We start from the raw sequence: 26,945 nt of genomic DNA, 5'->3' as shown, positions 1-26,945 counted from the left end.
CAGCCTCTGCCTGACCCAAACAAAGTGCACAAAGTTCGTGAGGAGAGACAAAGTCGAGTTATTTTGTAAATTTTGAAATTTATAGCAATAAATTGCATTATCCTGCCATTTCGACCCTGCCCAGACGCACCTCTGTCCGGGACGACGAATGGTGGTCGACGACTCCCTCCCTCCTCCTCCTCCCACCACCACCTTATTTTTTAGGCGAGTTTCCCACTCTATTTATTTGTGTTTAATTGTGTAATAATGGTTTTTGACTTCATAAGAAACCATCACTTTTGAGGCACGGTTTCTAATGAAAATTTATTTGTTTGATATCCACGAAGAAAACAATTTGGCTTATTTAAGCATATACAAAATTCATATTTTGATGTATTTATGTTTTAAACTACTGATTTGAATAATCCACATTCTGTAAAGTTTTTAATAAACAGCTGAAATCATGTGTTTTTTAATCTGTTTACTTTAAACAGGGCCTCTAACCTAACCAGTTAGAGTACGTGCCAGGAGTTTGTCTTTTACATCCAAGATGAGTTCGACCGACTTTATGGGAGGCTCAGATGGTGTATCATCAACCACAAACTCCAATAATACCACCTCTGATCTACCTTCCACCAGTAAATTCAACAATTCCGACACCAACATGGACTCGACACTGCCTACGCTCAAGTGGAAAAAAGTAATCGACACGTCCGGAGTTCAACCGCGGCCAAGGCACGGCCACCGCGCAGTCGCCATTAAAGATTTGATGGTCGTCTTTGGCGGAGGAAATGAAGGCATCGTGGACGAGCTTCATGTCTACAACACCATGACGAATCAATGGTACTCGCCAACGGTGAAAGGTGACATTCCACAAGGATGTGCCGCATATGGATTTGTCGTAGACGGAACACGACTCCTCATTTTTGGCGGAATGGTGGAGTATGGACGATACTCCAATGATCTGTATGAGCTATCTGCATCTCGCTGGGAGTGGAAAAAGCTCAAGCCTAAAATGGCACGACAAGGAGAGCTCCCTTGTGCACGTCTCGGCCACAGCTTTACGCTACTCAACGACAAAGTGTACTTATTTGGAGGGTTGGCGAATGAAAGTGATGATCCCAAGAATAACATCCCACGCTACTTGAATGATCTCTACATCCTCCAGCTGATTACGAATGGGCCGGGATCATGGGAGATTCCGATGACTTTTGGACAAGCGCCGAGTCCGAGAGAGTCACATACTTGTGTCGCCTACTCCAACAAGTATGGAACGGAAAGTAAGCTGATCATCTTTGGGGGGATGAGTGGCTGTCGCTTGGGAGATTTGTGGACCCTCATGGTCGAGACAATGACCTGGGTGAAACCTAGTTTCTTTGGAAAGACGCCCCTTCCTAGGTCACTTCACAGTGCGACCCTGGTTGGAAATAAAATGTACGTCTTTGGAGGATGGGTGCCACTGCTGGTGGATGACGTGAAATCCAATGCACACGAAAAGGAATGGAAATGTACTAATTCATTGGCAGTGCTGAATATTGAAAACATGACATGGGAGAGTATCCAGCATGATATGTTAGACGAAACGATTCCAAGGGCGAGGGCAGGTCAGTTAAAGTTGATTATTATATTATTTAACTATATATATTTTGAAATAGTAAAATACGCACAAAATATATATAATCAACTTGGGAATAATATTTTGACTTGAAAGCTATGCGATTTATTTTCACTAATTTACACTTGCTCTATTCTATACTCTCGTTTTTTTTCATTTTGTGCAATAGAAATATCAAGATTGATGAAAATAACTTTGTATTATTTTTCCTCATGGCTTCCAGGCCACTGCGCTGTTGCTATTCACACCCGACTCTATATTTGGTCTGGACGAGATGGATACCGGAAGGCATGGAATAATCAAGTCTGCTGTAAGGACTTGTGGTACTTGGAAGTTGAAAAACCCGTCCCACCCGCAAAAGTTCAGCTCTCCAGGGCAGCCACAAACATGTTGGAGGTCAGTTGGCCCGTTTTGCCTGGAGCGGAAGGCTATCTCCTCCAGATTTGCAAGTATGATACGTCGAAAGATGTCCAAAACCCAACAGGGACGATGATGGGGGTTGGATCCGCTCCTGCAACCTTACAACCAGTACCGGCTGGTGCACCTCAACCGATGTATGCACCGTCATCCGTCGTTGGTTTCACAGGAAAACAACCCATGATGTTTACTCCAGACACGCATTTCACCGTTCCAATTATCTCCTCCTCCAGAGTTGCAGGTCAGATGAGCATGTCAAACTCAAATTCTAACGCGACTCCGACTCCGACAAGTGTTCTCGGCTTCCCGGTCGTAACTTCTATCTCGGCTAGTAATACAAACTCCCCCGCGAATCTTCCAGCCGCATCCAGTCTAATCTCTCTCCCGGCTAGTATGGCAGGTACGGCAAGCAACCTTTTCGCGGCACGAGGTGTTGGCCGGGTTGTTGCTGCCAAGAATGCAACCCCACGAGGAGGGATCGTTCGTCTTAGGGCGACTACCCCTGGTTCTAACGTTAACATAAACACTGCAAGGGCACCCTCCATCATTAAACAAGGGTCCCAAGTTACCACTCAGCAAAACACAGCCTCCTCTCTGAACGCGCTGGCCACTGCAGCAGCCGCTGCAACAGCCGTCCCCCAAAAGATACAAACTCCCACCCCGACGGTAAAAGTAGTTCAAGCATCAAATACGGGACAAATGGTCACCACAACTCCAATTAAAGTGCAAGGTGTCGGTGGAACTACACAAACAATCCGGATCGTCAACCCAGGTCAAGTAGGACAGGGCGGGAACGTTAAACAAATAATAGTCCAGAAACCTGGAGGCGCTCAAGGAACCGCCACCACCGTCAGCGGTCAGCAGTTGTACACTGTATTGAAAACAAATCAAGGGATGATGTCGAACGTAGTCCAAGGCGTCAACTCTTCTACAAAGGTAGGACCTAACATTATTCGCCTCGTCACTCCAGGAGGAGGACTGTCGGGAATGGGGATGAAGGCATCAATTATTGGAAACGCACAACAATCAGTGATTAACGTTCCGGGCCAACAGGGAGGCAATCTTGTGCTCAACAAGCCACATGTGACTTATGATGCTAATAATAAACCAACCTTTGTCTTCAGACCGGGAACGATGGCGACGAGACCGGCGGGCGGCGGCACTCAGTACGTCGTCGTCACCCAGGCCTCCGCCCTTCGAAATTATCAAGGTATCACAACCACTATGGCAGGTGGTGGTACAACTGCGTCTACCCTTCAGTCCGGTGCTGGAGGGAACCAAGGTGTCAAGATGATTATGGTTTCAACTCCGGGATCGTCGGCTACGGGTAATAAACCAGTATCCACATTTGGTACTACTACTTTGTCACAGGCAGGGCTCAACAATCTAATCTTCTCCACAGCTGGTAAACAAACGCAGTACATGACTTCCACGGGTCAATTGTTAACTCTTCCGCAGGGGATTGTAGGCTCCAATCAGGTAACTATTTGTGATTTGCATCCAGCTCCGGAGCTATTTTATTAGCTAAATTTTCGATTGATGAGGACGTGACCTTATGTGTTTATATTTTTTAATTCAGCAAATTTCGATTGGTGGTAAACCGGTGTCAATCCAGATGGCTGCGTCAGGCCAAAGATTTGCCTTGATGCCAACCGGTACCGGTGGCAAGGTATATCTTATTACTAATGATAATGTTAATTAAATGATCCATATGTATGTATAACTTAGGTTTTACAAACCCTCCAAACGGTTGGCACCGCTGGCGAAAAGAAGATTGTCGTCCTCCAGCAGGGCTCGCAACCCGGTCAATTCACGATTGCCTCCTCCTCTGATATGAACCAAAGAGTAGTCCAATCGACTGCCAGTACACAAGATGGACAAATCGACTCAACGTCGGGTCAAGGTAGGAATAATTTTACTGCGTTTCAGACATACTTTGTATATTTATTAGAAGTTTTCTAACTAAATTATTACTGTAGAAGTGAACGTACAAGAGGCGGATGCGTTAGGAGTCAGCCTTGGAAACTTTGGAGAAACTTTAACTGCAGAAGAAGCGGCCGAACTGATGGGGACGGCCGTAGACATTGGTTCTGGCGACGAGGAGATGACTGGTATGTCCGAGCTAATTGTAAAAGTGGTGTTGCTTTTGCATATTATATTTATTTGTATTCTAACAATTAGATGGTACAAATGTAGGAGAAACAATGGGACTCAAAGGGGGATCTACATGTACTGATATTGTCCTGTACGATGACAAGGTGAAATTTTCGTGGTATACTCCATGGCTCAAACTGAAAGGAGGTGTGCACATATTAACTTATTTATAAAAATATAGATGTTTTGGTTAAATGGAACATTAATATTTTGGTATGCTTTGTTAAGGTGGCAATGTTGACGAAGCCCTCGAAGAAAAATTGCCAACCAACAACGAGACGGCTGAAGATCAGCAAGTTGAAGAGCCTCAGAGCATTGATAACTTTTCACTTAGTCAGGCTGAAACTCAAGTTATTGAAGGTGGTCCCGACAGTGACCAAGCATTGGGAGGCGGCCAAGAAACACAGGAGATGTACAGTATTACTACCGCCACCAGTATGGAAGATCAATCTTCGATGCAGATCTCAGGAGGGATTGAGAATCAACAAAGTACGGAAACTACGCAGAGGGTATTAGCCGATCAGACGGGCTTTGTGGGCGAATCAATCGACGGAGGACAACAACAACCCGAATTTAGTCCTAATCGTGGCGTCAGTGAAGCTGAAATGATCCAGTTATTCGAAGCTGCCTCAAGCGGAACTCTCACAACTTCACCACGATCAGCAAGCAATCCTGGTCACTTGGAATTAAATCCCACCACATTGCACGCCTTGGCCCAAATGGCTAAACAAGCCACTCCAGAACCTACCTCGGCTGTTGCTGAAAACAACCATCTACCCCCCGGGACGTCGTCGTACGATGAGTTGCAGCAATCAACCCACCGACTTCCAAGTCACGACACTCTACAAATGCTGGAAGATTCGGATCCGCTCAGTATCCTCGCGTCTTCAGCCGTCAGTGCGCTATCAGTTCAAAATGATGCAACCAATTCTCTCGTCATGGCTGCAGCAGCAGCTAGGGCAGAAGCTAACCATCTAACCGCCGAGACAGCCGGAGCCTCTGCACTTGCTACAAGTGCAGACACTTTGTCATCTTTGTCAGCCCTGACAAGTGAAGAAGATCGGAAGGACGGATGGGCTGATGTGGCTTATACGAAGTTCAACCTTTGTCAAGTTAAACAATACTACCTCGTAAATGAAAAGCTTTCCACCATGCCCCCGGATACGGATGTCTCTCGAGATTTAGAGTTTATTAAGAAGCGTATCGAACTTCAACCCGGGACGGCGTACAAGTTTCGAGTTGCTGCGATTAACGCGTGTGGTCGAGGTCCTTGGAGTGAGGTGTGTACATACATATATTCGTTAATTTCAATACTTAACTCTGTTACTCTGTAATTACTATTAGATTATGTTTCTACATTATTTACTTATAAATATTTTGTGTTTTCAGACTGCAGCCTTCAAAACCTGCCTTCCTGGATTTCCTGGAGCGCCATCAGCCATTAAGATTTCTAAGGCGTTGGAAGGAGCACTAATTTCTTGGGAGCCTCCAAGTAACAATACGTTTGGGGACATTCTTGAGTATTCAGTGTATCTTGCTGTAAAACAAACTCCAAGCAATCTCAACCATGTAAGGGTTAAGTTTATTAATTATATAATTCCATTTTGTGTCTCTGATATTAATCGTATTTTAATATTGCCCCTTTGTTGTATTTAAATCAGTTGGATATGAATGTCAAGGCTGGAGCTACCAGTCTCTCATTTGTTCGAGTCTACTGCGGTCCATCGAATCAGTGTACTGTTCCCAACGCATCTCTTGCTACAGCTCAAATTGACACTACAACGAAACCAGCCATTATATTCCGTATCGCGGCCAAGAATGAAAAAGGATACGGACCAGCCACCCAAGTTCGATGGTTGCAAGGTAATTTTATAATCATAATTGAATGTATTACGATATTATTTTATCAGTTCTTGTAGAGCAGATCACTTCGGTTCGTGAAGGAGCATATCATTCTTTTAACTTTTGAGTTTTATTTTATTTTGGGTTTCTACCGATCTGTCTCTAAAGATTATGTTTTGTTAATCTTTCAGAATCTGCCTATAGTTTTGTGAAGCAGCAGGCTGCTTCGAAGCGTGGAGCCGAGCCTTCAAGTGGTCGAGGATACAAAAAGTCCAAGTACGACGACACTGCCTGAACAAAACCTTTTACACTACATACTTTACCATACTGACTAATTGCAAGTGACTAATTATATTTTTACATTCAATTTGTTGACTCTTATTAAGCCTTTATGGAGTAGGTGTTTAGCTATAAGTTTCTGTGTTCCAGTCTTTTCTCTGTTACTATTTTGTTTCGCTCTCTTTCGCGTCACCTGTAGGTGTAAAATTTACTACTACATACAATGTTGAACTTTACATTATAATCTCAAAGTATAAAGCTATTTTGTAAATTACTCGTCGTAACTAATGCAACAATTAGTTATTTGTCAATATTATTTACTAGGCAAGTATCACTCTTGAAACTGTTGAGTGCAATAAAATAGCAGTGTCAAAAATAACTTTGCAGAAGAGTGATTTTCATATCGACAATAAATTTATTCCAGTTTTAATATAAGAACACAAATTTTCTCTCCTCAAATTTTTACATCATCTTTACATCATCAAGTGAATACTTTGTGACTAGAACTAGTTGTGTAATTAATTGATCGATCATGCCGAACTATTTATCTTGTCGAATTATTATTCTTTCACAGGAAATTTGTCTTGATTATTGTTCAACTGTCAACAGTTATTTTTTTAAGCACCATTCGTTTCATTGTGAAAGCTTGAAATAAAAGGAGGTTGTTGCTGCTACACTGTTGCTGTTTCTGATACCGTTGTTGACGTGATGGTATTGCTTATAGTTAGATTCCAGGGGGCGTACTAGCTAGCGTACGATGCTTGCCTGTAAAAATGAATAGTATCCAGTGATTAGAAATATTAAATCAGAAATTTACATGCCAGTATTAAATACCGCACTGTTAGCAAACCGAGAAGCTTATTTACAATTTGAGACATAAATATATAAAAAGAGAGAACTTTGATAACCAATTATAGATAATAATAATAATTACGAACAACAAGGTGCGTAATGCTGCTATAAACTTGAGAGTACAATTCATTAAAGAAACTGAATTAAAAAAGATGACTGGTAACCACAGTCCAATTGGACTGTCCAACAACCGTACCGTGAGTGGTCACATACAGATGAAGCACGTTATAGACAACAACTGAGGTCAAATCACCCATGCGCATTAATTGGCAAAGCCTCCTAATACCACACTCTGTTTTAAGTATAAGCAATTAGTAATCAAAATATTATCTTGTAAAAAATAATACCTGAACCATTTCAGACAATTGGTTGAATGAAGAGGGGAACGCAATAAGGTCCAACAAACTCAAATTTTAACACTACAAAAATAATTGCACTCCTACTAATCCTGATCCGATCCACGCCCCATGAACGAACGGCACACAGCTATATATGATTATAAACTAATGGCTTTTCTCTGTAGACTAGGAATTGGCTAAGTTTTAAATAAAAATCATAATAAATAACTCGAACAACGGCACAACTTAACTCATACAGAAGCAACCAGAATCTTAAGGGGCTCAATACTAGACAAAAATGAGCTCTACGTAACAAACAACCAAACTGAAAAACTAGTTACCATACAATATAATTAAAATAAGCAAATTACAAGTACTCGAGGAGTAGTAAGATTATTGCTGTTAGTAGAGAAGTTAGAAGTTGGCAAGAACAAAATAATATTCATCATAACTTTTTGTATCACTTTTTTCTTTACTGCCACACAGTCTTCTGAGAGCCGTATTCTTCCAGCAGATGATATCCACACTGAACGCAGCACGAATTTATAACATACCAAACCAAGCCATTTAAAAAGAGGAAGAGTCGCATATAATTTTTTAAGGCACTCATATTACTATTAGAAATATGTTTTATGTGGATATAAGATCAGCAGAATAACCAGGAGAAGAAATCCAGTCATGATCTGGACATGTTTTTCTTTAAAAATATAATACCCGTCCAATCAATTTCTCTTCTGCGTCCACCAAAATACATACTAAAGAAAAACAGGAGGTTGCATGATTTCAGGAAGACGATGAGGATCACACCACTCGAAAAACCAAAAATTCTCAAAAAGGATGAGCAAAAACAAAAATTCTCATCTTCGGAACACTTAATCTTAAAGAATGCTACCAATTTTCAACCTTAGTTTTTGCTTGGAGATAATTGACGATGTTCTTAACGACGTCCATGCTGGTTGCTTGACCTCCCAAATCTACAATTCATACGTAGATTGTCGTTAAAAATATAAAAATTTTCAAAACTGTAAATGTATTAAAGTTGAAATATACCCGGAGTGTGAATCTTATCAACATTAATCGTTTGGTCAATCGCTTCTCTCAACCAAACCGAGTGGTTCTCCAGTCGCAAGTGATGAAGAAGGTCAGCAGCAGCGTTCATCATGGAGATTGGGTTGGCAATATTCTTCCCAGCAATTGAAGTTCCCGTATTTCGAGTGCCGGGCTCAAAAATTGCGTACTTGGATATAAATCATAATTAAATGAGCATATAATTAACTTCAAACATATACATTTATTGTCTATATAAATAAATAAGTAAGTCACCTCTGTTCCGTAATTTCTTCCAGACAAAAGACCAGCTCCTCCCATCAAGCCACAAATAACGTTGGATACAATGGATCCATACAAGTTGGTCATGAGCATAACATCGAATTGATGAGGGTTTGAGACGAGTTGCTTTAGGGATAATGAATCAATTAAATCATTTGCTATCGTCAACAATGAATTGAACACCATACAAAGCAGTTAGTTCACTTTGCATACACACACACACACATACTATATTTATATTTGTTTTGTTTTTAGTTCTTTTGTTCTATATTACTATTTTTAGCCGTTGACTGATACATAAATCAACACTTACCATGCAGCAATTGTCAATAATCATGTCGTTATGTTGAATGTCTGGATACTCTTTGGCGATTTGACGGCTAATTTCCAAAAACAGACCGTCCGATGTTTTCCTGAATAATTATCAATTAATTTCCATTTTGTCCTTTTGTTCATTTTGAAGTTATTTTAACAATTAACTCACATAATGTTCGCCTTATGGATCGTTGTAACCTTCTTTCGTCCATGTTTCTTTGCAAAATCAAAAGCATAGCGAGCCAGTCGCTCAGAATTCTCTCGGGTCACAATTTTCAAGCACTCGACCACTCCATATACACTCTGTAAATATGTGTAAATATTATTTGTAGATTATTATTATGTATAACTTAATAAACTGTGTGTGCTAACCTCATGTTCCAACATTGCATACTCTCCTTCGGTATTTTGGCGAATAAGGTAGACATCTATATCCTTCTGACGTGAAGGAACTCCGGCATATGACAAACAATGAATGACATTAACAAACAAATCCAACTCATTTCGAAGAGCAACGTTTCGCGACATAACATTCGGACTTAAACTTTTCGTTTCAATGTTTCCTAAAAAATACAATTTTGCATCAACAGCTTACCAGTAATCAATGTGATTAATAAGGTAATGAAAGGCTTACCTTTCAACGCAACACCATTCCTCCGGATGGAAGTAATTGCATACTCCAAATCTTCATTCCCTTCCGTATTCGGGTTAATGTTGACTTCTTCGAAATCCACGGGAACTCCGGCATACCTATCAATCAATCCCAATCTCCTATTACTATACATCAAGACTTAGCAACTTAGCTACTTATCTCCTCAATTACCGAAACACTTCTCTAACATAGCCCATCAACTCGGGTCCGATACCTCCTCCAGGGAGCATCGTGACCGTGTGTCGTCCCCCATATTTCGCTTTAGGGAGAATCTAAAAAATAAAGACGCGCAACAAATTATATTTAGTCCAATAATTAATTTCGCCATTAAACTCCTCACCTTCGCCAACCTGGACGTCTTTGACTTGAATCTTTTTTGGCTATCGCCTAATCCTAACTGACCCGCACCCATCGTTCTCGTCGCAGAACCAGCACCATTCAAGCTCATCGAGCTCATTTGAGCCAACTTCAACAATTGCGTCCTACCAAAGGCAGCCATCCTGAGGGCAGGAATTGTCTTCCAAGTTTCCTAAACCTAGTTCAAAAATAAATTAAATTCAAACAAAGTGTACTTAAGTTAATAGTTCAATCAAATCTCGATCAAAGTCGATTAATCAAATTTATTGTAAATGACCCCAAAAAGTTACGACACGACTCGACCCTACCGGCCATAATTTTCTCGTAATAGACAAATAAAATAATACCTTATCGACTTACCTTGGAGTGGGTTATCTGCAAATGAACTGTTTTCCCACTAACTGTTGTGAAATGAAAAGTGAAATTGTGGTCGCCTCCCTGGTTTTTCTGGTCTGGTTGCCCCGAGCTGGCAGATCTCAGCTGGCAGCAGATTCAAAGGAACCAAGTCCGGCCGTCGCGCGTGTCTCGTCTCCATTGTCGCATGCTCCTTTCATCTCTCGGATCGTCGTTGGCCACCTTGTCCCAAAATTTTTAAATTTCTAGTGCCCAGCTAATTGTGCCCCCCAGAATCATGGCCAGAAACCGAAACACATCCCCCCACGACCTGGTCGACTCGTCTCTAACCGTCGCGACGTTGCAAGGTGAGGCAAACTATCCTCGGCGAAATTTTACATTTTTTTGGAATGATGATTCATTCATCACGGATTCTAATTAATTATTTTGTGTTGGAATTAATAGATGTCCTCTTTAAGCCCTTGGAGGCTGGAGGGGAACGTTTCCTTCAGTTAAGGACGCTAAAATTGGAACATTTCAAGAGAGAATTTAATTCTGATAAGAGCTACGAGATTAATACGGAAGAAGATATACAATACTTGAGGAGTTTAGAACCAACAGATTGGAAGGTAATTTGATTAATAAGAAGGGTTCTTTTTAATGTGGGTGAGTAATTTATATTTAAACTATTTTTACAGGATCAAGACCACTATGCCGTTTTAGGGTTGAAACATTTACGAGTGCGAGCTTCTGAGGATGATATTAGGAAAGCTTGTAAGTTAATCTGTTAATTAATATTTAAATAAATTATACGGCAAACTAATTTTTAAGGTGAACACTTGTAATGATTACAGATAGGATACGAGTTCTTAAACATCATCCCGATAAACGGATGGGGGCTGGTGAACAAGTAAACCCAGAATGTGACTACTTTGCCTGTATAGTTAAAGCCTTTGAGACATTGACGGGGAAAAGACAGGCCTACGACTCAATAGATCCAACTTTTGATAACTACGTTCCACCCAAAACAATTACTTCAAAGGACGATTTTTTCACGGTAAGTTATGCACATGAAGTATGACCAGATAATCGAGGTAATGATAAAAATTGTTTTTCTAGGTGTACGGTAAATGGTTTGAACTAAACTCTCGCTGGTCAGTGAAGACTCCGGTTCCTCTCTTGGGAAACATTAACACGCCAAGAGATAAGGTGGATCATTTCTATTCATTTTGGTACGAATTCGACTCTTGGAGAGAATATTCCTACTTGGACGAAGAAGAGAAGGAGAAAGGACAATAGTACGAACTCTAAAATCTAAGAAGCTATGTTGATTGTAAGATGTAAAAAAGCTAACTTTTCCGTCTTTCCTTTCTAGCCGCGAAGAGCGGAGATGGATCGATAAGCAAAACAAGGCTGCGAGGGCAAAGCTGAAGAAAGAAGAAATGACCCGCATTAGATCCGCCGTCGATATCGCATACTCTCTTGATCCTAGAATCGTAATGTTCAAAACGCAGGATAGTGAAGAAAAATTAGCAAAGAAAATGGAGAAAAAGAAAGCTGTCAGAGAAAAACAAGAGCAAGAAGAACAGGTGATGACTCGTTTCCATACAATGTGCATGTGTTTATTTTGTATGATGCTAAATATTGAACGAAATTTTACTGCAATTGTAGTTACGACGAGATAAGGCAGAGAAAGCGAGACTAGAGAAGGAACGCATCGAGGCGGAAGCCAAAGAGAAAGAACTGAACGCCAAGAAGGAGAAAGAAGCGATCAAAAAGATGCAAAAGAAGGAAAAGAAAACGTTCCGTACTGTTTGTAAAACGAATAATTACTACGGAACTGATGATAAATCAACGATAGACAATATGGCATTCATGGAGACGTTGTGCGAAGTCTTGGAATTAAATGAGTAATTATTATTGTCTTATTTGACCATGGTGTTTAGGGTAATTACCATCAAATTTGTTATTCATTTGACTAATTTCAGATTGGAAGAACTAAACAAGCAACTGACAACCATGAGCTTAGACGATGGTTCGCTATTGTTTCTCAAAAAGGCAGACGAAGTAAACCAGAAAATAAAAGCTGAAAGGGCTGCAACTTCTCAAGTTATTTCTGGAAGTAAAAACGGGTATGGTCGCAATGGATCTTCAAACGGTTTAGATGATTGGACTTCTGAAGACCTTGCACTCCTTATAAAATCCGTTAATATTTTTCCTGCTGGGACAGTACAAAGGTAATTAATAATTTATTTTTTTTACTCGGTATATCATAGTTGATATAATAATCAATTGGTTTATGTCACTTCTTGGTTTTTCAGGTGGGAGGTTGTAGCCAACTTTATACAACAGCATGGTTCCAATGGGAAACGACGAACAGCAAAAGAAGTTCTAGCCAAAGCCAAAGATTTGAAGGCCTCTGACTTTTCAAAGAACAGCATGAAAGAAGAAGTAAACCAAATGGCATACGCTGTTTTTGAGAAAAACCAGAAATCTCAGATCAAGTGTGAAGCAGAAGAGACAAAACGAGATGGTAAGTCGACTCAGTAACATGTCGCGTTGTTGCATTACTTAAATTCACACATGTCTTATAATTTTAGACGACACCGGAAATACTACTACTACCATCATCACGGCGCCTGTAGAACAAGTTGAGGAAGCGAAACCTTGGACTGCTGAGGAACAAAAAATGTTGGAACAAGCATTGAAGACGTATCCTGCATCGCATTCTGATAGATGGGATAGAATCGCTGAATGTGTTCCGGGACGAAATAAAAAAGAGTGTATGGCACGATTTAAGGTAATTGTTCCACCCCCAACTAGTGAGATATCATGCTTTTTTTTACCAAATCTAAGCTATTTTTTGTTACAATTGCAGGAATTAGCTGCGCTGATAAAGGCGAAGAAAATGGCTCAGAAAAAATAACTTTATAACAATTAGAACAATTAATTTTCTTACCTCATCATTCATCCCGCTGCATTTAATGCGATATAAAAGTTTCCTCGACTACTTGGGTGTGAATAGCAATTAGTGTATTACTATTACCAGCCGTATATTGGTCAGTTACTATTCTCGCAAGACCTTACGTTCTCCGGCTCAAGAAAACACTTCGCAGTTTTCTCCCTTGAATAATTATTACAGCCCACCCAGTCAGTTTTTATATCATTATTAACCAACACTTCATTCGATTAATTACTGGATTATCCGAAACTGACATTTGACTTTCACTATATTATACTTTTAATTGTCATTCGTCTTGTTATTCTCTTACTCTATTCTATTGTAGGACGTGTGTTCTAGCTCTTTTACTCATCTTCTAAGTAACTTTTACCAATTATTTGAGTATTGACTGTAGGTTTCAATTGACCATTATTATTATTATATCACTCAAAGTGCATCGTATAGGTTAAAATTTACACTGACTTCCATTACTGGATATCATACATATGGTTAATTTTGCACATTATGTATCCTCGTGAGTATTACTATGCATTAGTATGCTTTATTATAATTTAAAAATATGGATAGTGCGGTGAGATTCTGGAAAAAAAACTAGGAATGCAATATCCATGTTTAAAAGTTAGTCGTAAACCTCATACAATATATTCATACTTCATGAGTGAACTACACTAACATAAGTGCAAATTAGAAATGTCGTAAATAATATCCAACGATGTATTTCTTATTCGATCATAGTTGATTATTTCATTTCATAAAAATTAAATCGTATAACTAATTTGCGAAGTCCATTCTAATTAATAATGCTGTCTTGTTACTTACTCTAGAAAAAAATTGTGAATTTACTGCTACTCTCATTGATTAATTGATTTATATGCTTCAGTTCTTTTATTTCACAATATAAATTAGATTAATTTATTGTACTACGATACGATTCTGACTAAATAAAAAACAAAGATTGTTGAACACAGATCCTACCAACTTGGTAATTTTTCATTGAATTGTGGATGTTTTCGTAATAACTGGTTGAGTTGTTGGGTCGTCAAATTTCTCGGATTTCGTCCGACGGTTACAACACCGGATGCTTGTCGCTGCTTGGCTGCCTTTCCGTCGGCCTGTGTTAATCATAAAAGGATCATGTAATGCAGGTAAACAATTTAAATAATTATATCATATCTTTAAACACTACAAAGAACTTTATTTACCCGATGTTGATGGTAGCATCCCATGAATTTTTCAATTTCTGGAGTACACTTCACCTCCTTAAACTCATTTTTCTTCATGCACGCAAACATTACTGCCATTTCCTCGAGGCAAGAAACATCTAAACAAATCAAGACGATTTTAAAAATTAGTCAGCAAGAATACTTAGTAAATTAAGTTTAAGTCATAGTTTTTATAGTTATTATAGTTTATAGTTAAATGAGTTATTAAATCGTATCGTACCCGCAGATTTTTGACCAGCACCAGAAACTTCATTTTTTAATTGGACCGGAAACATTTCCTTGAAGGGAATTTTTTTAGGGTTTGGTGGCAGCTTGCCTTTTCGTAACAGTGTATTCGTAAGTCTCATTGTGTATCGAATTAATAGTTTAATTTGGTTTCAGTTAATCTAAGTTAGATTATCTAACCACAATCCGACCGATTTTAATTTGACCGGCCGGACTCTAATTTAGGATGTCAACTTAATTTAAGAAGTAGATGCCAAGTAGGTCAAAAACTACAGAATGTTATTAAAATATAAGCTTGACACCCACAACGGCACTATAAAATACAAACTATTCGTCTTTTGCGAAAAAATTGGAAAGTTTATATTCCAGAAGATCCATGCGAACTTGTTCGCACACACGGATTTCATTTATCCACTCTCCACGGGGAATTTGAGAAGCTTTCTCCTGACTTTCTCCTAATGCATATACCAAAGCAAATGTAAAATAACGTCATAACAATGAAGTAGTTTTCCTACTTAATTGGCCATATCGCATGCACGACTAATTTTCAAGGGAACGTCTCTCCATTTGATGAGCCTTCAGTGAGTTATTGACATTATAAAAACATGATGCGGTTTTTTTTCAAGTACGAGAAGATGAAATTCCTAGCTTTCTTTCCAAATGACTGAACAAGACGGCAGCAGCAGTAGTTCTGACATTTACAAGTCCGCATTCTAAATCTTCTTGTAAAAACTTGGGCATATTTTCAAAGGGCGATGATAATAATGATGGTCATAGTGAAGGCCAGGCAAAAAAGCCAAGTATGCGGAAAACCCATGCAGATAACTAGGCTGGCCTTACACAAATATGCGAATGGATGGTTGGTTCTTCCTCATTTTTTGTTGTCAATGTAACTTTTAAGTGGTGCTGCTGGTGGTGGTGTGGAGGTCAAGGGAAAGCTCAAAATAACCCTTCTGCTTTCTCCGCTAGATTAAATTGAATCCTGTCACACTCAATGAGCACGAGGAAGAAGGGTGGTAAGCTCGCCTTCTTTTTTTATACTTTGACTTTTCAGCCTATTCAAGAGTATTTATGTATATGCGCGAAGACATGACATCTCCCTCAATTCGTGTCATCTCTTAATTGGTCTGGTTTCATGTCGCGTGGAGGAGAAAGCATTAGGCATTTTTAGTGTCGGAAGAGTGCTTGTTCTTGCCTAAAAGTCTGTTCTTCACGCGAATCTAAAACTAACATTTTATAGGATTTGAGATGAGATCCAGAGAGCAGACAGAGACGAGTCTTCTTGGTTGGAGTTGAATCCACTTTTGCAGCCAAAGTGGTGGTGGTGGGAAATTTATGGAGTCTCAGCAAACCAGCCATAGCCTCAGAAGACGAAGAAGAAGAAGAAGAAAAGAAGATTGGCTGACGTAAGCAAAGCAAAAGCAAGCAGAGAGAAAGGGAGAGAGAGCTAGTAAAACTAGTAAAAGTAAGAGTGAGAGCAAAGCGAGGTCCTCTGGGCTGAAAATAAGAGTCGAGTTGCTTTCTCATGTGGCAAAATGTGGTGGTGCTAGTACGTCCCAAGCGAAAGTAAGTGAGCAGGCAGAACGTTAACATTCCATTTTTGGGTGTATGAAATGGTGTATGTAGCAAAAGTTGAGTCGTGTCAAATGTGTGGAGCACTAGTAACCAACCAGTGAGTGAAAGTATTCCTGGTGGGACAAATTCCACCACCACGGATATGAGCTCGAGACTCCGTCGTCGTCGTCGTCGTCGTCGTCATCATCTTTCTGTAAATATTTTCCACATAGGTTTACATCATAACTGATTGCCCAACCAGCATACGCGTAGAAGGCGTACGTACGACCAGAGAATGAATTGTTGATTTCGTACTCTGTGACAGTGAGGAATGATTATTGGTCCGTAATACTTAATATTCAAATACAAAACATGCTGCCCTTTGCTGCATATGGATCCATATCTCACCAACTTTAGTGCCCACCGAGTTTTAACTAGCCACTTTTATGTCAAGTTTTAATGCAAAGGATTTTCACCTCGTGCACCATTTCACTACTAATTTGTAGCCCAGTTTTTCATATGCACGTACTTAGCCCGAGCCTCCAAGAGAAAGAGAGAGAAAGAGAGATGTTTTATGTTTTACTGCTGCAGAGAAAATTGAGTGTGGAACGAATATGGTGGTAGTGAAGAGAGGACATGTTATGATGATGGTTATGGAATAATAAGTAGGTGAGGAACCCCATGGGCCAAGTTGTAAATTTGTATATAAACACAAAACCATCATGTTGCCATCAGGTTGTTAATGTGCAGGGAAAGAAAGAGAAATATATGGAGCAATAAAACGATTTTTCCAGATGAGTCTGTCTGATTAATTGACCCACCGAATTGCTTGTGACATGATTACCACTAGGAAATGGTTATAAGGGCAACAAGGGCACCCAACCCACCACCACCGCTTTCTCTCCTACGAACACTTTCTCCATTCTCCTTTGGTCAGCAAGCAAAAAACACTGGGAGGAAACAGATAAGTTTTTTCCTCCCTTTTCTTACGTTTCTCTAATCCACCTTATTGTGTCCATTCCTTTCGGTTAGAGATGGAAAAAAGTAACAATGACTCCTCCTCTAGTAATCAAATTCGTTTCTTATACATGTCCAACCTCCCATGAAATAGGTATTTAGGACTGACCAGGATTCACTGCAAATAGCTATTGATTCGTGTTTTTTTTCGAAATTTAGGTTTCCTCCCCCTTCGCTATCTCACCCTATCAATCATTATTGCCTTCACTTTCTCCGCAATGTTGCTACAATTTCCCATCTCGGCAGTATTATTATTGGTATTTTTATTTATTAATTTCCAAACTATCGTAGTAAGTACTAAGTAAGTGAGTGAATGAATGAGTGAGTGAGTAGGTTCGAATTAAGTAGTGGCTTTTCGTAACGTGAGTATATGAGGGAGACCATTTTTCATGCTTTATGGGCAAGAACATTATGATTGGAAGTTGGCCAAGAGACGACGAACACACACAAGTCCAACGGATTGCGTAAATCTTGTAAAAAACTCAGGGCCAAAGTGGAGGACACTTTTTTTCGAAACAATAGTTGTCTTGTCCTACATATTTTACACGAAATGAGACACCAAGTAACAATTTTACGACGAGTACGACTCAACGAGTTTAAGCCAATCCTCTACACAGTCATACATATATTCTACATGCATGAAGTACCAATTTTCCTGGTGGGGGAAACCACTTAAGTGGTGACAGTTCCACGCATTGACTTTACAAGTTCACCACCACCGAGGAGAAATATTCAACAAATTTGAATTTTCTTCCAAATATGTGTCACGAGTTGAGAAATGGAATGGGTTTAAAATGTACGAAAGATAATAAAGTCGCCTCTTTTCCCTCTTGTAGCAGATCATAACATGGTTTTCGGTTCGTCTCCAAAGTTTTCTCATTTTCATGCAGCGTATGAAATAAAGAAATTCAAGAGCGTCAAACAGTGTCATAAACTCTTTACTGGTAAAATGGAACAAAACTAGTACTATTGCAGCAAGATCTACGTTTGTATCTCTTATGATGAACAACAACGGCAGGTACTGTATAATACTATAGGCTACTACATGCTAGATTCAAGCTACACTTTACATAGCACCTGCTCCAGGTAAATACTTATAGTTGCAATGAACAGGGACGATGAGAATGAATCGGAAATATTTCATTTGGTGATTATTACGCAATCAATCAATCAATCATACACTATTAGGTAAATACATGGATTCGATTGGCGTCAAAAATTTCAAGTTGATTGTTTCTGAACGGATTTAGATATTAATAATAAAAGGACTAGAAATACATATGCACAACTCGTACAACAATATCAATAATAATAAATAAACTACTTGTGTAGATTGCGGATCTATGTATGGAATTGTTTCATATCGTTGCTTGCTGCTGATACTGCATGATAAATAGGAACAGCACATAAGAATTACTCACTAAGTATTTAGAATAATAAAAATTCAACTAAATAATAATAAACACGATCGAGTCTGGATCAGTTTATGATTTCGTTTACATAAATTTCGTTAAATATGATTTGTCTCGTTCTCTTATAATTAAAATCACCGAACATCCCAATAATTTGTATATATTATTCTCACAGATAATCAGAATGGGTGGAAATATCTCACCTAAAAACTTGGTTTCTTCTTCTTCCTCCCCCCATTTTTTTAATAGGACAGTCGTTCATATCATTTCTGTGATTTTGTAATAATACGATTTTGGTAGTTAAAACTGACGGATTGATTAAACACCGGCTCCACATTTTTTCTTCCCCTGTGTTAAATGTGTGGATTTCAGTAACGCATTTTTTTATCGTAAACATTTTCTACTACAGTATAGCAATAATAATTATGGTATCATGTATCGTGTCTGGTTCTTGATCGTCTATAAGATTTTTTTAAACATTTGTATCCTAGTTCAAGTAAGCTTGCGAAATATCACCGTCTTCTTCTTCTCGATGAGCACAACATCATCCCATAAACCAAGATTTGCTCATGCTCATCTCATCTCCTTCTTCGTCGTCTTTTTCTTCATCTCTTCGTCTATGTGTTTATTTTAAGTCTGAATACAAAAGTAGTAGTAGTCGAGTATGTGGTGTGTTGTGGAGTAGTGCGATCTTATACAAAGATGAACCTAAGTTCATAGCGTCGTACTAAAAACTTGCAAAGATTTCATGATCAGTTCGTCCTGCAAGAGAGAAAATACAAAAAACTTTGATTAGCGAAATCGGGAGATACCGTAACGTTAAAAAGAATTGCATGCTTTTATTAACAAACATTGTAGAGCAACCAACCAACTTGTGGGGAGATAGATACATAACACCAGTTGGTTACTGGGCGAACGATTATTATGATTTTTAATTAAAATTTCTTGAGCCGACGAAAGCTTCGAATTTGGTCTCACTTTCAAAGGAAGATAATCTTATCGACACGATAAGACATGAAGTGAATGTATCTCATCCACACACAGAGTAAGTTGTTTGCCATGGATTGAAAAGTGGATTTGGGCAAGTATTCCGAAGGCTTTGAAAGGATTGTGAGACGGGAGGACGTGGTCGTTGGTGGGTAGGTGTGAGTAGGTATATGCATTTGGATGGGCGGATTGTACTTATGTACATACGCTCTCACACAAGGGAGATAAAACCGAGTTTAAAAGATGATCCAAAGATAATACTAAACAGAGCTGAATTCGTCTCACTTTTAAGCAGGATTCAAGAAACTCCTCGATTGTCACAATTCCATCCCGATTGACATCGAATTTGGAGAATATTTTATCCACATGGTCTCTCGTCTTGCGATCTTCCGCTTGAGCTTGCTGCAAATTTATGACACGTTACTTATTGACTCGGCACATTAAAAATTAATCAAAACTCATAAAGCTTTTCTCTTCGGGATGGATGGGTGAAAGGGAGAAAGTGGTGGAGTAAGCAAGTGGTGGGAGAATCCTGGAGAAAGTCTACGTGAGTGACGATGGATCAATGAGTTGTTATGAATAGGGAGGAGGTTGAAGAGGATGATGATCATCATCACCATCATCATCCTCCTCGTAGTCATGATGGAGAAAGGGATGTAGGAACTAAAAGGAGAGGAGAAAGTGGTTGGTGGTGGTGGTGTTGGTGAAGGTAGGAAGCTAGGAGGGCACAGAAAAGTAGTGGCAAACACGGAAAGGGCATTCTCATTCAATTATTACAACGAGACTGCACGACAGCCCAGAATTCATCACAGCATCACACGCCATTCAATTTTGACTCAGAACAAGAAGAATGACTGCGATGATGGTGATGGAATAAGGAATTGATTACAAATTGCGATTCAACTCGGCTTATGGGTGGAAATGGGAAAGGAAAGTTTGCAACATGACCAAACTCATCGTCATGCCGGGGATGGAAATATGTCCCAAAAAACTAATACCACCGTTGGGATGGAGAGAGAGAAAGAAAGATGAGAAAATATTTTACTTGTTTGGAAACTCCGACGAGATCATGCACAGCGGACACAATGTCGAAAAGCTCTCGTTTCGTTATGAATCCATTCCCATTTAAATCATAAAGCCGAGAAAATATCCATCTCAACTTTTCCCGACTCGAACCCCGCAGCAGGGTTGACAACGTGAGGATCATGTCCTGCAAAACCAGAACGAGCAATAATAATGATAATATTTAATAATGATACAGAAACACCGCGCACAACCACTCGTCGACACATCATCTTCCACTCTGATGCATATTCATAGCTCGTTAACTCCTCCAGCAAACTTATAACTTTTTGAATAACGTCATAATCCTCAGCCTCGCACAAATTCATTAGGATCTCATTAATACGAGCTCTCACATTCTAACCGTTCAGCCCGGAGGATCTGCTAGAGAACGAGCGAGTGGTGCTGGCTTTCGAGCGTGCAAAACTAAATCTTATATGGGCAGAAAATTGTCCTGCTGAGCACATGAATTTATTAGCCATACTCAAAATGACACTTGTCTCTCCTTCCCTGCATAAACTTATTGGGGATTCATTTCATTTGTGGGAATGGGATTTCAACCCGGACTAATTTTAACTTTAAACGAGTATCTATTTGTATTACGTACGTACGTATGTATGTAAATCACTCACCTTGAACGTGATTGCGCCGACACTAGTAATATCAAAAGCTTTGAAGACTAAGTGAGCATACATGGATGAATCTGCAATTTTAGAGGAAAAAGAAAGCAAACACCTTTTAGTTTTATGGGAAAAAATGGGAGGGCTTGATTCGTTATCGGGAAATGTGTATCATGTTTATGCGAACAATCATAATAAAGTAGCACTGATGGAATACATATGCATACACATTCCTCCATCCATCCGGGTCGCAGTAAACACTTTACAGGAGAGAGAAAGCAGGGCAGATTAAATGGAGAGGAATATATTACACGTATAATCATGATGATCATCGCGCGCGTCTCACGTGTATGCAAAACGGTATACGAACACATGGACCAGCTTAAAAAATCTGGAGAGGAGAATGATGATCATAAACGGAGCGGGATAATGTGTGTCGTAAAAGGAAAATCGAGGCCTTAACACTCTCGCGAAAAAAAACGAGGGGGGCGAGCGAGGGGAATTTGGAAGATTGTAAACGACGACCACGATGACGACGATACGACGACCACGCTGTTGGTATTTTACATGTTTAAGACGAGAAAACTTTTTGGGACGGTATATCCCCAGGGAGCGTTTAGTACTTGAAATTTTATGGGATGAGGGATGGCTCGGAAGGAATGCTTCAAGGCCAGATGGGCAACATTTAATGGGAACACACAGTCGAGCAAAATGTTGTTCATATCCGTTCTTCTTGTTCTTAAATGTGGGAGCTTTGTACATAGGCTGAGATTCCGTGGTGGTGGTGGTGGTGGTGTTGGTATAAATATGTATGATGGGCGATTACCAGACTTATAATCGTGTAAAAGTGGCGAAAACATTGTTATAAAATTATTACTTACTTCCATACGGAAAGAATTTAGCATATATCTCTTTGAATGTATCCTCTTGGACGATTCCGCCTGGACATTCCTGCAAAATAATTCAAGCCACATTTCAATCACTTTTGTCTAAAAGGCGTATTTAACTAATGGAAGAATCAGGCACAATGATAACAAAAACATTCATTAAGCTTCAACACATTTCTCATCCCATCAGCCGTCATCTTAATGGGTCGTCGTGTGGTTGGTGTATCGTCGGAAAATTTGTTGGGATTGAGTTTGGAAAGTAAACCATCCATCCATGCAGGAGGGAGACGCTTCTCAGTAACTTCTTCTTCTAATGTCTGCACAAGTAGCTAACTAACCAACTAAATGAGAACCCAACCACACGTTCCGAACACTGTACACACTCCTCGACTCTTACTTATCTCATGGGTAAATTTAGTGTATATGGTTCACTAAACTACAACTACTCCTTCATGCAGCAAGTAAATACGTAATCGTGTTTGACTTTGCTCCAGTATTTGCAAATAAATTCGAAACTAAACCAAGTGCCTTGCCAATATCTGCTCTTCACTGAATGCATACCGTCCCGTGTGTGGAGGCATTGAGAGCAAAATTCTCGTATATTCAATAAAAGGGAGAGAGACACGATGTATTTACGATTCCGTCCTCAGTTGTACAAATATTATACGCATTTCGAGCCTCACACCTCAATGTCAATTTGTTTCGGTGCTATTATTAATATCAAAGAGTAAGGGATTTGTCTTCAATGGGAATTAAATCCCACCACAGAAACGGCAATGAATGAATCAATCGGCTAACTTTGAGGCTAAATATGTCGCCCAAAGTTGCTATATTTATTTCCTTTGAAGTGGATTCCACTTCAAAGGATACACACCACTCTGTTTGTACCTGTCAGTCTAATTCATTTTGAGTAATTAAAACACCTGTGTTTGCTATTCTCCCTTCAGACTTTGGCAAAGTTATTCATTGGACAACGAATGCACTCTTCCCATTTACTCCGTACTTATTTACTACGTGTACTCCTGCAAACAGAGAGCGTAAGTCAGAGTGAGACTGACAATGTGTATTCATTCATTCATTCGGTTGATACAGGGCGAACAAGTGTGGAAAGGAAGTCAGTTTTGGGATGATTGATGCAGACTTTCACTTTCACTCCTGCCTCAACAATACAAAAGTATGATGCGTAGGTATCTATTTATATGGAGAGGATTACACCTAAAAAAGTGGTGAGCTCATGTCGCCTCCTTCCTAAGTATTTGATGGATGTTGTGAAAAAGCAGTGGGGGAAATGTATGCGTGCAATTTGAGACGATAGGAATATATGAACATGTGCATACAAATGGGAAAAGGAGAGCAGAATTAAGTATTGACCTGCTTGAATCCCCTGTAGAGAAATCGGATCTCACTCTTGCTGAACTTGGTCTTTTCGCAGAGCTCTTCCAAAAAGGGTCTGTAGGTGGACGGATGCGCACCAAATTCATCCATAAGCGCCGAGTTGTCCCCTTCCATCCTATCAAAAAAAACACAATAAAAATTTAGGTATAGCAGGCAGAAGTTAATACCTACAAGAAAAACCACGACTCTGTCACATGTCTGAATAAGAAGAGAGGATGATGAAAAACCTTTGTGGAAAAGGAGATTATTATGAAAATAAGAAGCTAAGCAAAAATGCAAGCTTCTCTTTTTTATCCTATTTTCACTCGAAAGTCCTTTCACGGGTCAATAAACATTTTACTCGGAAAAGGAGAAAGAATTGGATCAAATCAAACAGAGGAAACTCCACAAGTCAATAAATCTTTTGTGCTGCTTTGTTTACCCATTTCTTGTCCAGAGAGAAAGGGACACAAACAATGGTTGATGATGATAAAGAAAGAGAGCTCAACGGCAAACATTATTGTCATCAAGAGTCAACCTCTCAAACTTACCTCACGTCACCGCTGCTCAAACTCGTTGTTTCTGACATGGCATCCATACTGCGAAGAAGTAAGTGTCGTTCCAACCACTACGAGCAGAAGAACAAGACGACGACAACGACGGGGACAAGAACGGTGACGTGTATAAGCAGGTGTCACTCAACTAACTGATGCTGCTTCTGTTGTTGTTCGGGGAGAAAGTGGGAGAGAAAGTGGAGGAGGAAGCCCTGCTGGATAATATTCACTGGTTTTTTGGCTGGGATGGTTCTTCTTCTCGGTCATTAATTCCTTTTCTCGGCTTCCCCACTGATTTGTATGCGACTCACAATTTTCCAATGAATCTCATTATGACTCCTCTCCCGTCAAAGGAGTCGGAGGAAGAAGGAGTCTCATTTTCTTCTTAAAAACTTTCACTCTGCTCGCCGCCTGGATATTCCACTTTTCGGATGAAGATTGACGGCCGCCGAGATTCCGACTTTATTTATGCCTTGTGGGCAAGGAGCCGAAATGAGGAGCTGATGCCGATGACGACGACTTTATTATTGGTTCTTGAGAGGATTGTGACGATCAATTAAAAAACTTATCTTACGACGAACAATAGCTGGGTGACAGAAATTAAGACAACTTTCTTCCTTGACGAAATAATTGAACGTCGAGAGGAGGAGTCGATTTGCTGCTTGAATCTCTAATCAGAAAGGAGGAATGAATAGTTTTTACAAAATCAGTGTCTTCGGCGTTCATGAATTAGAGAGAGAGAGAGGAAAACTTCCAAGTAAAAGTCGAGAACGGAAACACGGCTCACTTTCCTTCAACAAATGATGATAATGATCACAGCACGGAGTGTATACTTTCCTCTACAGTTTAGCCACCAGAGCAGCAACCCTCTTCTTTCCTTACTTGATTAATGGGACGGAAAACTTCTCCTATTTTGGTTGCAATTCCAACCAGAACTAAAAAAGGTCAAAGTCTTCTGACCATCAATTTCCGAGTAATGGTGCGATCCATGTGCCCTCCCAAGTACAGAAACACCTGTCAATATTCAGGTCACAGGGGTACTCAGCTCGTAAGACTGTCATTCTGTTTTTGATCTTAAAACATGCTTGTCTCTGCCAGAGTAAGGATGCGGGGACGACTGGAACATATACGGACGTGTGGAGGGGATGGCTTAAATGTGTAGAAGAACTAAGCGAGAGAGGAAGAAAGCGAATGAGAAAAGTGAGACAATTTCCTCCCTTTTTGTTGCCTCTGGTACAAATCTAATGAGAGGAAGAAGAAGTCGTGTGTACTGTATTAAGAGAAAGAAAGCCGAGTGATTGGTTCGTCGCCTGGCTGATTGTAGACCACGGAGCGACTGAGAAGCGTGCTCGTCGCTCGAAAAACGGAGACTGGCTGCACATCGAGAGAGAACTTTTGGTCTCCTCTTCAATGCTTGCTCGTGTTCAAAATCCTCCTCCGAAATGAGGGAGCCATGTTATACATGAGGCAACGTTAAGTATTTTATATGTGTGTTGTAACGAACGTAACGTTCGTTCGTACTTACATGCGGGCGGGATGGATGGACAATTCGGTGGTCTGGGTTCTTCTTCTCTCAGCAGCAGCAGCAGCAGCCAGTCAACTTTCTCTCGTGGCAGCAGGGAGAAAGTTTTCTCCTCACTACGCCAAGTTTATCGATTCCATCCATCCATCCAGCAGGAGGAGAGGAGAAGAAGAAGAAGAATACACAATCCTCCTCCAACAACTAGTCGTCGGAGGATGTGTGTGTGTAGTCGTGGTGGGAGAAGATGTAGACTCGTCGGCAATAATGTGATGAGGATGGGCCCTCTCTCCCTCTGGACTCCTTTCAAATCGCTTCCTTTCCATTGCTCCAAGAAGAAGTGGTGGTCGTCGTCCTAGTAGTGGCACAACCACCACTTTTTCCAACCTGGCTGGTCGTCATTACCAACTCTATTAGCTCGATACGCACAGACATTCCACGATTACTATGACTACACCAGCCAGGAGACTCAATGCTCATAAAACCCTTCAATTGCACAGTATGACTCCTTCAGGTGACTTTCTCCCATTATTGCCATGCAGGCAGCTTTTACTCACAGAGATTCAGTTTATCCAACCCTTTTCATGCTCCGCCAACATTCTCTCACCGGGAGGAAATGCAAACTAATAATGCGACTCCTGCCTCTCCACGACATTTCCCATGGGCGAGCAAGACCGCAAATTTGTAGTCGCTCCGCAATCGAAATTATATATATTGGAATTTGATTTCGCCAAATTTGCAATAAGAATTGCTAATGTGGACATGTTTCATAAGCAGAGAGAGGAAAGGAAGGTCTAACATCATGTCATACACTACGAACGGTTATTTCACCTCCGATATATGTACAGCGATGGAGGGAGGAAGATGAGATTGGAGAGAAAAGCAGACTAGAAAAAGAGCTGATTCCACACAATTACGCCAACAAAGAAAATGATGGTCGTGGCGGTGAATTGTATGTCGACATGTAGTGTATTTTATGTATTTGGCGTCACCTCACGTCATCCCCATATCCACACACAGACCTCCACAGCAAGTCTCTCTCTCTACATACAACAAATCGCGAACAAACGAGAAAGGAAATCAAAAC

At 40.0% G+C, this 26,945-nt stretch overlaps 5 protein-coding genes across 8 annotated transcripts; 2 read left to right on the top strand and 3 right to left on the bottom strand.

The window, feature by feature from the left end:
• Positions 1-6,665, top strand: LOC110858076 (host cell factor). 2 transcript variants are annotated; one of them, XM_022106732.2, is made up of 12 exons: positions 1-204; positions 474-1,583; positions 1,818-3,338; positions 3,414-3,490; positions 3,591-3,680; positions 3,740-3,914; positions 3,991-4,122; positions 4,208-4,312; positions 4,394-5,445; positions 5,555-5,734; positions 5,827-6,028; positions 6,199-6,665. In XM_022106732.2, exons 2-12 carry the CDS (start codon positions 530-532, stop codon positions 6,300-6,302), a joined length of 4,692 nt encoding a protein of 1,563 aa, XP_021962424.1. In that variant the 5' UTR covers positions 1-204; positions 474-529; the 3' UTR covers positions 6,303-6,665. The 2 variants fall into 2 exon arrangements, with proteins under 2 accessions (XP_021962424.1, XP_021962423.1); XM_022106731.2 differs by having other exon boundaries at positions 4,193-4,312.
• Positions 6,666-6,678: 13 nt separating this feature from the next.
• Positions 6,679-10,631, bottom strand: LOC110858078 (isocitrate dehydrogenase [NAD] subunit gamma, mitochondrial). Of its 3 annotated transcripts, none has more exons than XM_022106734.2 (12): positions 10,490-10,631; positions 10,113-10,307; positions 9,944-10,044; positions 9,755-9,870; positions 9,493-9,683; positions 9,290-9,423; positions 9,119-9,218; positions 8,800-8,931; positions 8,527-8,713; positions 8,380-8,450; positions 7,928-8,002; positions 6,679-7,051 (listed from the first exon to the last, which is right to left on the bottom strand). In XM_022106734.2, the coding sequence occupies exons 2-11, from the start codon at positions 10,269-10,271 to the stop codon at positions 7,949-7,951; spliced, it is 1,245 nt and encodes a 414-aa protein (XP_021962426.1). In that variant the 5' UTR covers positions 10,272-10,307; positions 10,490-10,631; the 3' UTR covers positions 6,679-7,051; positions 7,928-7,948. The 3 variants fall into 3 exon arrangements, with proteins under 3 accessions (XP_021962426.1, XP_035714452.1, XP_021962427.1); XM_035858559.1 differs by having other exon boundaries at positions 10,477-10,576; XM_022106735.2 differs by lacking the exon at positions 7,928-8,002.
• A 58-nt stretch (positions 10,632-10,689) lies between these two features.
• LOC110858077 (dnaJ homolog subfamily C member 2) lies at positions 10,690-14,393 on the top strand. The gene is made up of 11 exons (XM_022106733.2): positions 10,690-10,830; positions 10,928-11,091; positions 11,161-11,236; positions 11,317-11,519; positions 11,582-11,760; positions 11,838-12,051; positions 12,134-12,372; positions 12,451-12,699; positions 12,784-12,995; positions 13,063-13,262; positions 13,341-14,393. Exons 1-11 carry the CDS (start codon positions 10,761-10,763, stop codon positions 13,386-13,388), a joined length of 1,854 nt encoding a protein of 617 aa, XP_021962425.1. The 5' UTR covers positions 10,690-10,760; the 3' UTR covers positions 13,389-14,393.
• Positions 14,283-15,279, bottom strand: LOC110858079 (coiled-coil-helix-coiled-coil-helix domain-containing protein 1). The gene is made up of 3 exons (XM_022106737.2): positions 14,868-15,279; positions 14,627-14,745; positions 14,283-14,536 (listed from the first exon to the last, which is right to left on the bottom strand). Exons 1-3 carry the CDS (start codon positions 14,992-14,994, stop codon positions 14,396-14,398), a joined length of 387 nt encoding a protein of 128 aa, XP_021962429.1. The 5' UTR covers positions 14,995-15,279; the 3' UTR covers positions 14,283-14,395.
• A 3,084-nt stretch (positions 15,280-18,363) lies between these two features.
• On the bottom strand, positions 18,364-25,723 carry LOC110857998 (Kv channel-interacting protein 1). The gene is made up of 7 exons (XM_022106619.2): positions 24,337-25,723; positions 23,783-23,921; positions 22,406-22,475; positions 21,537-21,607; positions 20,888-21,052; positions 20,128-20,244; positions 18,364-19,617 (listed from the first exon to the last, which is right to left on the bottom strand). Exons 1-7 carry the CDS (start codon positions 24,381-24,383, stop codon positions 19,570-19,572), a joined length of 657 nt encoding a protein of 218 aa, XP_021962311.1. The 5' UTR covers positions 24,384-25,723; the 3' UTR covers positions 18,364-19,569.
• Between the last annotated feature and the right edge of the window lie 1,222 nt (positions 25,724-26,945).

Source organism: Folsomia candida, unplaced genomic scaffold, assembly GCF_002217175.1.
Source record: "Folsomia candida strain VU population unplaced genomic scaffold, ASM221717v1 Fcan01_Sc020, whole genome shotgun sequence".
NCBI lineage: Eukaryota > Metazoa > Arthropoda > Collembola > Entomobryomorpha > Isotomidae > Folsomia > Folsomia candida.
This window is presented reverse-complemented; position numbering and strand designations above follow the sequence as displayed.

Bases quoted from the DNA above. Each gene is read 5' to 3' on its own strand.
- LOC110858076 (XM_022106731.2), top strand. From the start codon at position 530: ATGAGTTCGACCGACTTTATGGGAGGCTCAGATGGTGTATCATCAACC. The intron at 3,491-3,590 runs GTAACTATTTGT...TTTTTAATTCAG, and splicing joins GGATTGTAGGCTCCAATCAG to CAAATTTCGATTGGTGGTAA. The intron at 3,681-3,739 runs GTATATCTTATT...TGTATAACTTAG, and splicing joins CAACCGGTACCGGTGGCAAG to GTTTTACAAACCCTCCAAAC.
- LOC110858078 (XM_022106734.2), bottom strand. From the start codon at position 10,271: ATGGCTGCCTTTGGTAGGACGCAATTGTTGAAGTTGGCTCAAATGAGC. The intron at 9,424-9,492 runs GTTAGCACACAC...ACATATTTACAG, and splicing joins ATGCAATGTTGGAACATGAG to AGTGTATATGGAGTGGTCGA. The intron at 8,451-8,526 runs GTATATTTCAAC...TATGAATTGTAG, and splicing joins TGATAAGATTCACACTCCGG to ATTTGGGAGGTCAAGCAACC.
- LOC110858077 (XM_022106733.2), top strand. From the start codon at position 10,761: ATGGCCAGAAACCGAAACACATCCCCCCACGACCTGGTCGACTCGTCT. The intron at 11,237-11,316 runs GTAAGTTAATCT...TAATGATTACAG, and splicing joins GGATGATATTAGGAAAGCTT to ATAGGATACGAGTTCTTAAA. The intron at 12,373-12,450 runs GTAATTATTATT...GACTAATTTCAG, and splicing joins GAAGTCTTGGAATTAAATGA to ATTGGAAGAACTAAACAAGC.
- LOC110858079 (XM_022106737.2), bottom strand. From the start codon at position 14,994: ATGAGACTTACGAATACACTGTTACGAAAAGGCAAGCTGCCACCAAAC. The intron at 14,746-14,867 runs GTACGATACGAT...TGATTTGTTTAG, and splicing joins TGCTGGTCAAAAATCTGCGG to ATGTTTCTTGCCTCGAGGAA. The intron at 14,537-14,626 runs GTAAATAAAGTT...TGATTAACACAG, and splicing joins GATGCTACCATCAACATCGG to GCCGACGGAAAGGCAGCCAA.
- LOC110857998 (XM_022106619.2), bottom strand. From the start codon at position 24,383: ATGGATGCCATGTCAGAAACAACGAGTTTGAGCAGCGGTGACGTGAG. The intron at 21,608-22,405 runs GTAAGTAATAAT...CTAAAATTGCAG, and splicing joins TAAATTCTTTCCGTATGGAA to ATTCATCCATGTATGCTCAC. The intron at 20,245-20,887 runs GTAAAATATTTT...ATAAATTTGCAG, and splicing joins TCGTCGGAGTTTCCAAACAA to CAAGCTCAAGCGGAAGATCG.